General features: G+C 38.3%; 1 protein-coding gene across 1 annotated transcript in view; it reads right to left on the minus strand.

The window, feature by feature from the left end:
- Window positions 1-6,008: 6,008 nt before the first annotated feature.
- WDR63 (WD repeat domain 63) overlaps window positions 6,009-14,686 on the minus strand; it is a 23,614-nt gene continuing 14,936 nt past the window's right edge. Inside the window, exons 14-23 of the mRNA XM_008940936.1 lie at window positions 14,398-14,471; window positions 12,897-13,044; window positions 12,070-12,157; window positions 10,983-11,113; window positions 10,222-10,281; window positions 9,683-9,808; window positions 8,726-8,930; window positions 8,287-8,378; window positions 6,709-6,892; window positions 6,009-6,160 (exon numbers count right to left, since the gene is read on the minus strand). Of these exons, the coding sequence (XP_008939184.1) occupies window positions 6,009-6,160; window positions 6,709-6,892; window positions 8,287-8,378; window positions 8,726-8,930; window positions 9,683-9,808; window positions 10,222-10,281; window positions 10,983-11,113; window positions 12,070-12,157; window positions 12,897-13,044; window positions 14,398-14,471 (1,260 nt within the window). The remainder of the gene's footprint in view (window positions 6,161-6,708; window positions 6,893-8,286; window positions 8,379-8,725; window positions 8,931-9,682; window positions 9,809-10,221; window positions 10,282-10,982; window positions 11,114-12,069; window positions 12,158-12,896; window positions 13,045-14,397; window positions 14,472-14,686) is intronic.

A 14,686-nucleotide genomic window follows, 5' to 3' on the forward strand; every position in this document is an offset into this window, starting at 1 on the left:
TTTGTCATTGTAACCTGTTACTTTATTCTTGATGTTTCAGTACTTTTTTTCTCTGGAGCTTCATGTGTTTTTGTTAAGGTACATTTATCTGGCTGTTGGTAGTTCAATGTGTTTGAGCCCTCTCTGATGGGATGTGGCTCTGGGGACGCAAGACTAGACTCAAATTCTGCACAAAGGCAGATACTTTTTTTTCCCCTCTGGGTCTTTGAATTAATGTCTCAAAAATGGGAACCTCAGTTGTTACATGGGGTTGGATGGGTTGAGTGATGCTACTACTGGGGAGTTTGGGTGTGATTACAGTTCACTGTGACTGATTCAGCATCACCATCCTCTCAGATCATCTTTTATCCTTTGTAATTTATGGTGAATAATTAGAAATTTCATGTGTAAAGAAACACATTCTTGGTTTAGTTGAAAATAGTTATGGATCGCATACAGATATTTTGATAGTTCCCCTACCCAAAAGGGGATACAGAATCATTCCTTGTCCTTCACAGGTCACCCCCAGTGAAGAAGGGGGGATTTGGGCAGGTGGGGGTTGAGGGTGTTACGTGTTTTGAGAGGTCAAACGCTGAGTTGCTGTCAGCTGTCAGTGTAGAACTTAATTCTCTTCATCTTTTTGGTACATCCTGCCATGGCTTTCCATTCGCCCTGTGGGTAAGTGCTTTTCTGCTAACCTATACTTCCTTATATTGCTTAATTGAAGAGTTATTTATTTACAGGAACAAGGAATTAAGAATTGCTATAGCAAACTTCACCCCTCTTTCCTAAGGAATTATTTTGGCATGGTTTCAAATGGTTTATTCAATCTCATTAATTTATTTTGTATGTGTTTAAAAGATGCAAAACAATTATTGCAATATAATGATAATGTATGAAAATGTAAATTTAACCTGAAACATTTATCAATAAATCAATGTATTTTTTTAAACTTTTATACCTGCAGAATATGCATACTTTTTAAACTATAAATTCTAAATAAAATTTCAATAAAGAACAAAATTTAACTAAGCCTGGTTTTTGATTATTTAAACCGGTCTAAGTTGATATGATCCATTTGCACTGGCTGCACATGTCCGTTAATTCCATAAAGAAGTTTTCTTCTGTTGCCATTTCTAGATTGACCCAACATTTAAGTTGCACATTTAAAAACAAACAACCAACCCCCCCCCCCCCAACCAAAAAAACTGCTACTCAATTTAAATCCAAAAGGAGTAATATTCTTAAGAAGTTGTCAAACTAGTGTTGTGGCAGCATTTCTTCTTCTATTGCAGGATGCCAATGCTTTTGAGCATAGCCTGGCTTCTGCACTGAGTGTGAAGATGTATTGGTACTAGTTGAAATAAGTTTGCATTTGAAGTTATTTAATAAATGATGTATCAAGTTTTCATTCTTTCTAATTATCTAGATGATGTAAATCAGCACCTTTTGAATAAGCATAAACTTTTTAAATGGAAGAGTTCCATATCTCTGCAGCAGTACACTGCTCTGTCCACCTTAATATTTTAGCCTTGCAACCAGGGAAATTAATGACTTGATAAACTATTAATGTTAATCTAATTAGTTCATTACAGTATAGTAAAGTATTGGTATTATTCAAAGGAAACTGTTGCTAATTTAGCTGTAACAACTTGCAGAACATGTTTTGTGTCTTACAAGTCCTCTTCCAATGAGACAGTTCCCAAGTGGGATTTTTGTTAGGTTGTCACTTATATGTATTCTTGTATATAAGATATATAAATATTATATATAAGAATGTTCTTATAGATATTCTTATTATATATAAGAATATAGATATTCTTATATTATATATACTTACATAATCTGGTCAAGCTGCATCCTTCTTACGATTGTTAGAGATTCTTAAAGAACAGGATTACTGTGGGAGTTACCCTCATCTAGAGACACTAAACTGACAGATTAAAACAACCTGTTTCTACCAAAGTAGTAACAAATTCTTTTTCTTACAAAACAGCAGCCTCAGGCTGTGTGGTGTTCGCAGGGTAGAACTCCTGTTGAACCCCATGAGTAGAGCCAGGAACTCCTCTTACTGTACTAACCTTTGTTGTCTGCTTGGTGTAACTTGGTGTGACATCAGGAGCAGCTCTTGTTCTGCAGGAGATTTCACCACTGCTAGAAGAGGTTAATTGCAGAGGACAGAGCCTGCAGGTGAGTTCAGAGAGCAGGTATCTTTGAAGCTTATGGACTTCCTTCAGGTGTGACCTCTGCTTCCCAGGTAAAGAAAACAGATGCAGGTGCTCTTACAGGAACAGTTCCAAGACTTGCACCAAAATCACATAGAAATTGTTATACTCAAGCATGGGGCAGTGATGGCCATGTGCTGTGCTAGGTAGCAACCAAGAATTATAGTTTGTAGACCCCAGAAAAAATCAGAAATGCATCTGTAGTTCTGTGCAGCTCTTTGTTGCCAAGTGTTAAGGATGTGATACACTTAAGTGGGTTCAGGGATGCACTAGGCCTAGAGTTTTAATCCATTGATATTTGTTTAAACAGAATTGTGCAAATGCTTCTTGGGCTGTGTGTGGCTGATCCAGCTGACACTGAATAGTTTCTCTCCCCTTTTCAGCTTCCCAAACTGGCTTTTTACAGGAGTGTGCAAGAGGTGGGTGGGGATGGTGTGGGATATAGAATATAGGGGTTGGCAGCATGACCTTGAGCTGGCTTAAGCTGTTGGGGATCTCCATACTCAGAATTTCAGATCTTTAGCTCTGTCTTTCCCAAGTGTCTAAGCTGTGTACATGTTTGTTAATGCACCAGGCAAGAAATGTAGCTGCAGCTATTCAGATGTGTTCTAGAAATAGAGGGAAAGATGCCCAACAGAATTAGATATTCTGGATTTTCATGGAATAAATCTACAAACCTGATAAGCCAGAAACACATCTGGTATCTCTGCTGCCAGATCTTAACCCCTTCACCTTCCTCCCCCTCACAAGGTATAGGGTTTTCTTAACAGTAAAAAGGTATTTTGATAAAAGAACTCTTTATCTCAATTTCTGGAGCTAGCAACAGTTGAAAGATGTCTTTGTGGGGTGGGAGAAGGTGTTACCCTTCAGTGTAACTATGATGTGTTTATTTTTAAACGTCATCCTAGGCAATGAATTAACTGGTTTCATTCTGTTAGACTTTTTTTTTTTTGAGCCATGCAAGAAACCCTGTGGTTTGGTTAAACAACAAAATTTGCTAGGCAAAATTAACCTGTGAGATAGTCTGTCACGAGATAATGCCAGGCTGACCCTGCAGATATTTGAATGGCTAGGACGGCATTACAGAGGATAGAAGATCATAATGGAATGTATAATCTTATGTCTATGGTGTTATTTGGGAACAGGGATGAGGAGGAAAATGGCTCCCAGAAAGGCTACTCCTTTTCCGTTGGGAGATTCCTGCCGTTCCCCAGATGACTTAGCTCTGAGGAAGAAGGGGCACTGATGGACAGAGCCCTAATCTGCTGCCTTCTTGTCCTCACTGGTAGGAGAACTCAGCTAAAATCTGTCTATCTCCTGGAATATTTTCTTAACACTCCTAGGAGTGCCTCTATGGTGGAGAATAGAGCTCCTGTTGAGGCTGCTGCCTCTTTTGGGTTTTAGCGACAGAGCTACAGTGGAGGGGAGATGGTTGGGCTTTCCAGGTTAAGCCATGGCCATCTGGTTGGCTTTAATGTGTTTGTGGTTTGCTGCCCTGTTAATCAAAAATCTGTGGAAGGTGATCTGAGGTGATGCTCTAACAAAGTCCAGGCCTGATAACAAAGAGCTGAGTTTAATTAGCTGGTTCTGGGCTCTTTACATATCTGTATGGAACAGGCTGTTAGTTAAATATTGATTTAGCAGAGGAGCTGTGCTCTCCTTGTTTGAGTTCTGGCTGTAAACACCAGGCTGCAGGTGGTAGGGATGTGCTTATTGAGTTTACCTTGGTTTTAATTTAGCGGTAGTTTAATATGAGGGCCAAGGAAAATTACTGTAACATTTCAACTTCAAATGAACAAACAAAAGCCTATTTTTCAAACCAAGTCATATCCAGTGGCACCAAGCCTCTCTTAAATCAGACCAAAGTTCAATCAAAGTGCTAAAAGTATGTGATGGGGAGATTGTGGCTGCAGAAAATTGAAGGAGTGAATTTTCAATAGTGCCTAAGCCAATGTGCAGTGTTTATTTTAGAGGACACAGGAGGCTCACACTGCTCCTATTTCCGATTTAGCTACGCTGTACTCTGATGAAGCAGAGCACCAGGGCTGGCTGTTGCTTGTCAGCTGAAGATCCTCTCTGCAAATCCCTGTGTGTCCATCACCTTTTGTGCTTTAATGTCTACTGTGATCATATGGACATTTGTTTGACAGGAGCCTTTGACCCTCAGTTTGGTGAGTCATGGAGAGTGAACTCACCCATATAGAGTTTAATCTGCTCTCCTCTGATAGATTTAATTTCTGCTTGATAGGCTCTTCTCAGTTACATGGTGCCTGACCTGGCTATTGAAACCAGGCAACCAGCAGAACACTGCTTACACAAGACTTGTCTGTGTGGATGGAGGATGAACATCAATATTCATGAGCTGTTATTTATTTACACAGGTCAATATTAAAGCTGCAGTATAATACCATTCAATCTCTCTCAAGAACGCAATTATCTTTTGACAGAAATGCACACACTTGACAGCCCCAGTGGGCTTGGTAAAATCTGTTTATTCTAAATAATACTGATTTCTTCGAGAGAACAATGTGTTTTAATGGCTTTGTTTTTCTGCTTCTAACCATTTGCCAGGCTTACATAATAATATTTTCTAATCTGCTAATGGCATGTTAAAGTGGTTCAGGCTTTGCAGTTTGGAGGGTTTATGAATAGTGTGGTCAGATCTATGCTTTTGGTTCAGCATCCCTTGAAATTTCTTTAGTAATTTATGTGGTCATCCCTTAGTGTATCAACGTATGGATTCAGGAGAGGTGCAAGAGGCTCCCCTAGCATTTAAGTGTAGTAATAAATAGAAGATTTTATAGAATGATGAATATATGTTGTGGTTGCACTTAAGGAAACAGAAACAGTTTGCTGTCGTTGAGGGAGCATTGATGTTAACTGCATAGGCAGTAGCATTATATGGTGCTTTTTGAGTGTTTGTGTCAATCTTCTTGGGATAGATCCTCTTGTAGCAGTGATGGCCACCTCTCTTCCTTGCTGTAATCCAGGTGACTGCACATGATATTTGTTCCCATGCTTCAAGAGCTACAATGACTTGTTGATTTATAAGAGCAATTCATGGTTTGGTTTTGAATTTTAAACCCCTTAGGTGAGAGTGGAGCCTCTGCACGAAGAATTGTTCTTTCCGTCTCCTGTGTTACTGTGATTGCTGTGATCTTCTGAGGTAGCTGTGTGCCTGCATGCCTTCCTGTCTCCCTTCAACAGCAGCTTGGGGACGTGGGGCTGCACAGACCTCAGGTGAGTGTTCTTACTCTGGAGTGCTTCCTGTCACTGTATCTTCAGAGCAGGAAATCTCCTGGACATTTCAAAACCCCCTTACTGCTTGTCTCTAAGTTTTCAAGAAGAGTGAGTGCTTTGGGTATGAGGGAGGAGATGCTTGCTGGACCTGAGTAGCAGAATTTGGATGGCCTATGTGAATGTAACTACTGGAGTAGAACAGCTTCACCTCTAGTGGGAGTAGGTGGATGTAGATTGGAGAAGTGAATACTGGCATGTTGGTTTGACTGGCCGAATTGTGTTCAAGGTTTTTACAGCTAATACAGTCCTGACAAACACAAAACTTGAAAACTATTATTTAAACAGATAATAGTATTCATTATAACTGTATTAATTAAAGATAGTGGGTGAAGTGTGCCCCAAACAGCTGTTTTCTAACTACATTAGGAGTGAACAGATGGATAAAGTTAACAAAATTATAATCTCTAACAGCAAAATGCTTTATTTCTGAAGCTAGACGTGTTCTGCTGAAGTAAAGAGGTCCTGAAATAAAAAAGTTGCAGGTTCTAAAGGTGATAATGGGGTCTAAACATCTGATGAGGAAAGTATTCCTTGTCCCTTTACTAGACCTAAATCCACCTGAATCTGCTTCTCCAGGTCAAAGAACACAATATAGTCTGCACTTCCTTGCTGCTTCATCTCTTCTCTTCTTCTGTTTTCTGTAGAGCAGTCATACTCTGAAGGAAAAACACATAACAAGCAATAAAGCACTTGTTAATCTTCAAAACCTGTGTGTGACCCCGTTTCTTTCTAGTGGATAGTATCGGTGCTATCATGAATTAATGAAAATAGGGGTCACCCACTTAGGGCTACAGTAGCTGAATTGTCATTTCCTTGATTGATTGGTTGGTATTATTAAACCATTTACCAAAGAATGGACAGGCAAAATGTTTATATGAATAATGAATGGACGGCTGGAGTCTCTCCTCACTTGAAGGAGTGTTGTTTATCGGGAAGTTGCCAAAATGTAACTTTTTGAAAGAGCAGCCAACGTAAAAAGAAAAGCAAACTCATCCTCATTAAATGTCCATAGGCTCTAATGCTCTTGCAAGAAATTTCACTTGACCAATGAACTCACATGAACTAGGACCATTTATTCCACCCCTAAGAACTGTAAATATGAAATAAGAAGCTGATAAGGTATCCAGATTATGTCAATCCTGATTTTTGAAATCCTGTGAACTACGGGAAATCCTGCCTAGCAAAATAGGTGCATTTTAAAGACCCAAGGGAATAAAGAAGGTTTTGTTTTTTTCAATTCCAAGTATAACATACTGTTTTCTCTCTCTGTGTTTCCGGCTCCGTTTCAATTCTGTTTTGGGTTGAGACTCTTGATGCTCTAAAAACTCTTCTTCACGGTACTTCAGATATCTGGCTTCTCTTTCAAAATAATCAAGTACGTTGGCAAGCTATTAACACAAGGACAAACACAGATCATTACATGCCTATAGGCAAAGAATTATTGGTGATGATCTGAACGGTATTATTAGTTTATCTATATTGGGAATATAGATATCTCCAAATAATTTGCAGCAAACCTAATATAAAGATGTAGATTGAAACCAATTGTTTTTTTTTACGCAAACATGCATGGGATTAAATAATTTTTATTCCACTGACTCTGACTAGATCATCCTTCAGGAAGCTGCACCGAAATAACTAAACCAGTTTTAGTTAGTGATTTTACTAAATCAGTCCAAATCCTTGCTGACCCAACTTCAGGGACAAAGAAACAATAAAATACCATATTTCAGTATCACACTATATATTTATATGGGATTCTATGTTTTTTGATAGTCTCTTCAACAATCTAGCATTTTTCAGTGAACACTTCAGTTAGAATGGATGTAATCTAAATATTAGTGACTGCTCCTGGGTTAATAATTCTCTGCCCTAAATAGCATAGTTCCAAAGCACATGTAATTTGGGCAGAAGCAGTGCATTTACACGTGTTATAGCACTTTGCTCCTACCTTGGAGAAGTTACTTTTACTAAAATAAGGCTGCTGACCTGGTGTGATGTTGCTGCATGCTGTACCTCTGCATGCAGTAAACCTTTACAGGATCTTTATAAACTATTTAAGTGCATACATAAGCTAGGACAAGATGGGGAAAAGATTTTGTGATGTAAAATAACGGACTAGGTAGCAGACTGCTGGACGGATGAGATGAAAACACTAGCTTCATCTTTGTCAGGGAGGTAAAGGAAAAGAACAACTAAAAACAATGTGAGAATAAAGAGAAATCAAAACATTTTCCATTGTTCCCATGGCCATTTGGTACAGATAGTCCTTATTTCAAAAGAGAATGAATGAGTGGTAATGCTAGTAACAGTACGCAAAATGTGCTTTATCTAAGCTCACACCAGATGTGTAACTAAGATGTGTAAATAAAAGTACCAAATTTACATGGAAAAATCTGACTCAAGTGTGGAGAAGAAGGCGTGAAGAAAGAGAAACTTGGTATCTTTACACTAACATGCACTGTATAGCACTGTTTTAATGCATGAAACCAGGTGTCATTTTATGCATGTGGCAAAAAATGCTGAACTCTTTACTGTGTTTTCATGTAGCCAGGATGGAGCAGTGGAATATTGCCAGCTGTCACCCAGGTTTCCTTTAGCTGCTTCCTATCTGAGCTCTGTGCAAAGCCAGCTTTGCTACGGGTGATCTTTGGAGAACATGGCAATATGGGTGTTAAATTAATTGCCATCCATTTGAAGGCAAGTTTTCTAGGCAGGCCTGTTTCTGTGTTGGAGTTTTCAGGAGGAAGTGTCACAGAGATTAATAAAAATTCTTACCAACCTCATGGATTAAAGGGTAAATTAGTGTCTGACAAATCTCCAAAACATGCAGTACTCCAAGGTCATCAGAAACAGCTAAGAAATGCTGCATTGCTGAAAGATATTTGACAAAAAAACATGTAAACAATCTAAATTCCAACAGTAACACATACCTCTACTTAAACAAGCTACAGAGGGTTCATTTTTGTTTAACAAATGAAATTCCCTTTAAAGTTTATACTTCTTCAATTTTTTTTTTTCTAAATTAAATGTTTTCAATTGCTTTATGGCATGGTAGTACACTTACAACTGATGCATGCATTTTTGTATATACAGCGTGGTGTTAAATTTGTGGAAGTTTGTACTTATTAAGATAGTCTGTAACAAGATTAGTGTGGCTGGGAGTCATGGGCCATTATGCCAACAGGGTGGCACAGTGAAGTGAATCACCATCAACGCACGTGAGCCAATCCAGGGGCTGATGAAAGAGATTGCTGATTTGGAGATGTTCTGGATATGACATGGCTCATAAGTTTTCTTCATTAAGTCCCAAATATCTATGTTTCCATCGTCTCTGCCAATGAAGAAAACTCCTGGTCTTGTCAAGGACCAGTGTCCTGCAGTGTTTCTTCCTGTAGAGCAGCTTGACTGGAGGATTGGTCCATTCTTAATTTGAAATCAAAAGATAGACCAAACAATTAAACAGTACTATCCATTCACTTATGAAAAAAAAAATTAGAAAATCATTAGAAAAATTATTAGGAAATAATTCTAGAAAATCCATCTTTATCATTTGAGAAAATTCACAATTTAAATGATCCTATTACAAAAATTACATCAATGGCAAAATTGCTATCACCTTCTGCAGGTACAGAGGAGAACTGTGGTGAAGTAAAAAAACCTGATCTCTCACTTCCAGTCTATTAAGGTAAACTGTCTGTTTGCTCTTAAAATCTGTGGCCTTGAGATTTTTGCAAGGTACAGCTAACCTGGCTTTCCTACATGAGATGAACTGTAAAAAAACCCAAACTACCCTTTTGCCTTCAGATAATGAGAAGACCTTCATCCTAAATATGAGTTCCTTAGACTTGTATAGCACACACTGCCTTTATTCTTGTTTCCCCAGCAGCAAAAATAATTTGTTGAGAAGTTACAGTTTTTACAATATTGGAATTGAAGGTAGCTTCATTTTTACTTTTTTTCTTCTCTTAAAAGACAAGTTTACAAATCTGTTTCTAAAATAGTTTTCTGATATGAAGAAAGAGAAAAAGCTCTTCTAGGTTGTTTTATACCAAATTTTTTTCTACGTTATGAAGCTTTGTGACTTAGAAACGTTTCTGAAAATACAGATTCTGAGGCTATTATAGTTCTGTCTTTATATCTATCATTTATGTGGCAGCTGTATTAAAGGGAGTTACCATAATGCCTTCTTTCCAAATGGCAAAATTCCGTCCTCCAATGCTTAGAATGGTGTCCTTAAAAAACGGAGATCTCTGGAGAGTGTTGATGGTTCCAGTGTGGATGATGTATTCCTGAGTGTGCTTCTGACCTAATGGGATGAGAAAGGTAGCTGCTTGAAACTAGTGCTTTAGTGATTGTCTTCACAGTGGGACTTACACAGAGGGAAACGAGTGCGCAGGATCCAGCACAGGCTTCAAAGATACTAGCCTCATTTTTTTTTTTCCACGAGCTATAAGGACTTGAATTGCCAATAGTTACTTCCATGATTTTTTGCCAATAGGTACATAGGAAAGCACCTGTGATACTGGAGAGGGTTTTTGCTATTCTGTCATGACAGCTACACTGCTTGCACTCTTGAAGGTGTACTGCTAAATGCTAGTGTCATCAGTGAGATAGACTATTACAGCAGATGAGAAAGAGCCTTTGAAAGAGTATAGATGCAAATATTTTAAAGTTAGCTATATATTAATGTATTGAAAAACTTGAACTTACTAACTGGTTTTGCCGAGTCACTATCCATTTCCACTTTCCAGTCAGAATAAACAATTTCTCCATCCTGTGATGCCAGAAAAACAAAGTAAATCTAACATTAGGGCTTGACTGAAAAAACACTAACATTGTAGATTATAATTTTTCAGTTATATTGCCAAACCAGCTTTACTTAGCACTACGTATGTAGGCAGTTCTTCCTGCACAATTAAGTGCTCAGTTTTTACAGTTCATGCTTTGCTGCAGTATTTGGGGAAAACTTGAACAGAAGCAAAAATGTAGCTAGTACCCAAATTTTCATTTTCATACAAACTCAAAACTGAGGAAGAATTTGGAATTTTAGATAGGCAGCATACGTAGAGGGCTATGAATAGATGAGAATTCCTAATGTAGAAATAATTTGTGAGGAAAACTGTAGTATAAACATTTTCACCTGATGTTTGGGGAAACACTAAAAAAATACTGCTAATCGTATGTGTTCTAGAATAAGCAACTACTGTTTGGTTCCTGGTAGCAGGTAATTAAGTTCAGCATATTTTGCCCTTGAAGTAAGGGTTCATAATCTGCCAAATATTGGGGGTTTATTATTATTTTAAGCACATAGCTAAATGCATTAAAATGGGAGTAAAATGTGGCATGTCCAGAAAGATCTTTAGTTACACCTGAAGAAAACATGCAAGTCCATACATTTTGAAAACTGTTAATTAATTGTTCTGGTTTTTTATGTCTCGGTTTAACATTTTCATTGGCAATCTTATTTTCACTTACTTCAGTTCCAATAAAAAAGTCAGTGGATATACTCTCTAGCACTTTCAGATTCTTGCTTGAAGAAATATTCATCTCTGTATATGGGCTGCCTTTGGCAAGTAGCTGTAGTATGTTGAGGGGTTGCATCTTCTCTGGGAAACAATATGGATACATCTCTTTATTGTACACTGGAATTTATCAGACCAATTTATCCGGAAGGAATTCCAAGAGGAGAGATGAAGAAAGATTGTAAAGTAAAGCAGTGGTTCTGTAGGTTAACAGCTTCCTCATGGGATCTCCTCATTACTGCGGCTGCTCTGAAGTTAGTGCTTCCTGCACACAGACAACTACTTAGGGTAGCACCGCGCTGTGCTTCATCGCTTTTACAAAGCACCCGTGTCTCCATGGGAACTGCCTGTACCTAGCCACCCTTAGCTGCTGCAACCAGGAGCCAACATCTCTGCTCCAGGGAATGGCACAGCCCACCTTTGGCAGCCTGTGGGGCCACAGCGTGTGCTGGAGCAGCTACACCACAGCTGCTGCTCAATGTCCAGAAATGCATTTTCTGGCATTTGCAGTCACTCTTGCAGGTAGTCCAACTCTTGGGCTACCTGTGTGTCAGCTTGCTAACTTTCCAGAGGGATTAGCAGTGTGTCCCTACCACAAACACCATACTAAGAATTGGTCTGCTACAGCTAACTTCATGTTCTGTAGTGAAGAGGAACACCTCTATCCAAAGCACTACATAAATACCTACAATATACACTGTTACTCCAGGATTATTTTTCTGAAAATAGTATTCTCCTAGAGGTGAAAAGGACGTACTGTTTCGGGGCTAAAGAGGCTGGGTGGAGGGACTTGCATAGGCTATTAAGTGAAACCTAGCAGGCTTACTGTGATATGGAACTGCTCTTTCTGTATTCAATACACAGACGTATCTTTGTAATCAATACATGTATGTCCCACTTTTGATACCAGGATATTTAAGAAACCTTTTTCCCCGGATACATTTAGCTATGCATTTTGTTGCTCCGTTTTCATTATGTATATACTGAAATGTAAGCTTATTAAAAACATTTTCCCCAATAAAGTGTAATAAAAATATTACCTGAGGTTTTGTAACGATAATGCAGTTCCCTTAAGCTAATTCTGGTGGGACTGTACTCTCTGTTGATATCACTTTCACACAGGTTTATCTGTTCAGAAAAAATGCATTTGCTAACTCATTTTGTCAGATCTTTGAGGTACAAGACTAAATGACTTTCTGCTGTCATGGAATAGGTCTTTTCAGTTTGCAGTGTGTTTATAAATACTCCATGAAGAGTATTTGCTACCTCATGTGCAAGCACAGAGAAAATGCAAATCTGTGGTTTCTCTCGTGTTATCCTTTCCCTGCAAGGATTTTTTCTAGAAAAAAACCAAACAGTTCCAGTGGTCATGCTTGTTCAACAAACTGTACCAGCTGCAGCTAAGCACCACAGATCAGCAGGTCCAAATTTTGTTTTTTACCTAACAGATTATTTCAGCCTCGCTTTTTTCAGAACCTGCTATTGCCATTTTCATCAGCCTGACTACTGGGTTGCGAGTAATTACGGTTCTGTTGACCATCACAGTATTTGACATATTGGGATCCACTGAGATAGACAGCAGAGCAGTTGAAAAGGCTGACAGGAACTTACACTATTAATACAACTACTTCTGCACCTACTTCAGTTTTTAAGAGGAGACCATGCTGTTTCTTGTGAGTTAGCTTTTCAAAATGCATTTTATTAGAATTTCAGAGGAATGCTGGAGTCCTTCATAATCAAAAGGAAATTCACAAGGAAGTCACAATTTGCTGGAAATATTAAAAAGTTGGGAAGCAAAAGAACACATGCCTATAAAGTTCTGGCCATATCTACTTATTCCCCTCTGTTCTATATTTGTGTGTAGTACCTTTATGAGAGGTTTCCAGCAGAAATCTAGGTGCTTAGAAGTATCTGGAACATCAGGGGGCATATACAAACTTTCCTTGACTTTTGTTTTCCCAGATGAAGGTGGCTGAGGAAGTTTGGTGGCTGGAATATCCCAAAATAATATTGAGCTGCAAATGATTGTATAATATTATTCCCTGTTTTTGTTTTAAAGTCAGATAGAGTTTTCCACACATTTTAAAGTAATCTTCAAAATTTACATAGTAGTAGTCATTCTGAAAAACACATGAATACTAGATACTTAATTGCTTCTTTTGTAAATGATGACATATATTCCTTTATTCACCACTTCATCAGTTGTTAACTATAGCAAAGCAGCTAAATAACATTTGTAGTTTGTTAATGGAAAGTTACTGGGTGAAGTTACTGGCATTACCTGGCTGAAATTCCTGAAATCTGAGAGAACTGGACAGAACTCTGTAGCAGATAATCCTGTAATCCAAACTGAACCTCATTCCCAATTCTTGCGTGTACCAATTTATTTGCTGACATTCACAGCAAATGATCCCACTCACCTGAATCTGTCATCTCATTGAAGTTTCCAGCCTTCTGATTGTTCCTATTGCTCTGCTCTGGACATTCATTCACAGATTTGATATAAACAATAATAATTTTCCTCCTTGCTGACATCTTTTCTAACGGGACACCTCTTTTTCTAACAGGAGCTGCTCAGGGACCTGTGCTCTTCAAGGATGACATTACAGTGACTTCCCTGCTCTTACTTCAGGTGAATACTTTTAATTCAGACCCCTGGTGTGTTCTTCCATGTGCGTTACTTGCATTACACTACAAACTTATTAACAACTGTATTTGTAATCATTCTTCTAGCTTAATTATTTAAGTCTTCTCTGTATTTGATTAGGGAAACTAACTTTGTATCATTACCAAATTTTGCACCCTCCTTTTGATAACTAGCAAATATATATTGAATCCAGCCACACAGCCTTGAAGCCTTCAGCCTCTTGCCGTCATGAAAGCTAAATATTTATTTCCACTTTTTGCATTCTGTCTCCTTGCCAATCTTGCACACAGAATAATATTTGGTCATAACCATCACGACTACTCAGTCTGCAAAACAGAAGATTTATGGAGAGTAATTTTGCCATCTAAGTCTCCCAGTTTATAGTTTGCAGTATTTCTGTGGCCTTAAAATCTTTAACAGCTTTTTGTGAAGTCACATAATCAATTTAGGTGTTGGGATCGTGGCTCTCCAGGCAAATGCAGGTGTGATCAACACTCTTCTTAAGGTATACACGGAATATAAACGTATACATGTGAGGTTTTTCTGTTAATGAGCCATTAGTGTAATTACTGTAAAGGGTTTAACTGCCCAAGAACTTGATGTGCTGGTCTTAAGCACAGAGAATTTAAACTATTCAGGATAGGCTGAATCATGGAGTGTACTCCCTAAAGCTTTCCAAAAGAAACTGGAAGACATCTTATAGAGTATGTATGGTACATACCCATCAGGGGAGCAGGTTACAAGCTGCATGCAAATTTCAGCTTTGTTTTCAAGAGTAGCATCCATTTGGTGGTCCTAAAAATAGCAGTAATAGTATTACAGGGGGAGATGAGGATGAGAGACAGAAATTATACTCTGCTACGTAAGTCCTTCAACATATAAAATGGGCTTCTAGAAATTAAGTTACCGTTTTTGCTTGGGTAAGGTTTGAAACTACTAACTTGTAGTTATACAGTCAAGCAATTTTACAGATGTACTTCAAAGGATCTGATACCAGCTTTGCCTGCTGA

This window comes from Merops nubicus, unplaced genomic scaffold (genome assembly GCF_000691845.1).
Source record: "Merops nubicus isolate BGI_N331 unplaced genomic scaffold, ASM69184v1 scaffold18435, whole genome shotgun sequence".
NCBI classification, from domain to species: Eukaryota; Metazoa; Chordata; class Aves; order Coraciiformes; family Meropidae; genus Merops; species Merops nubicus.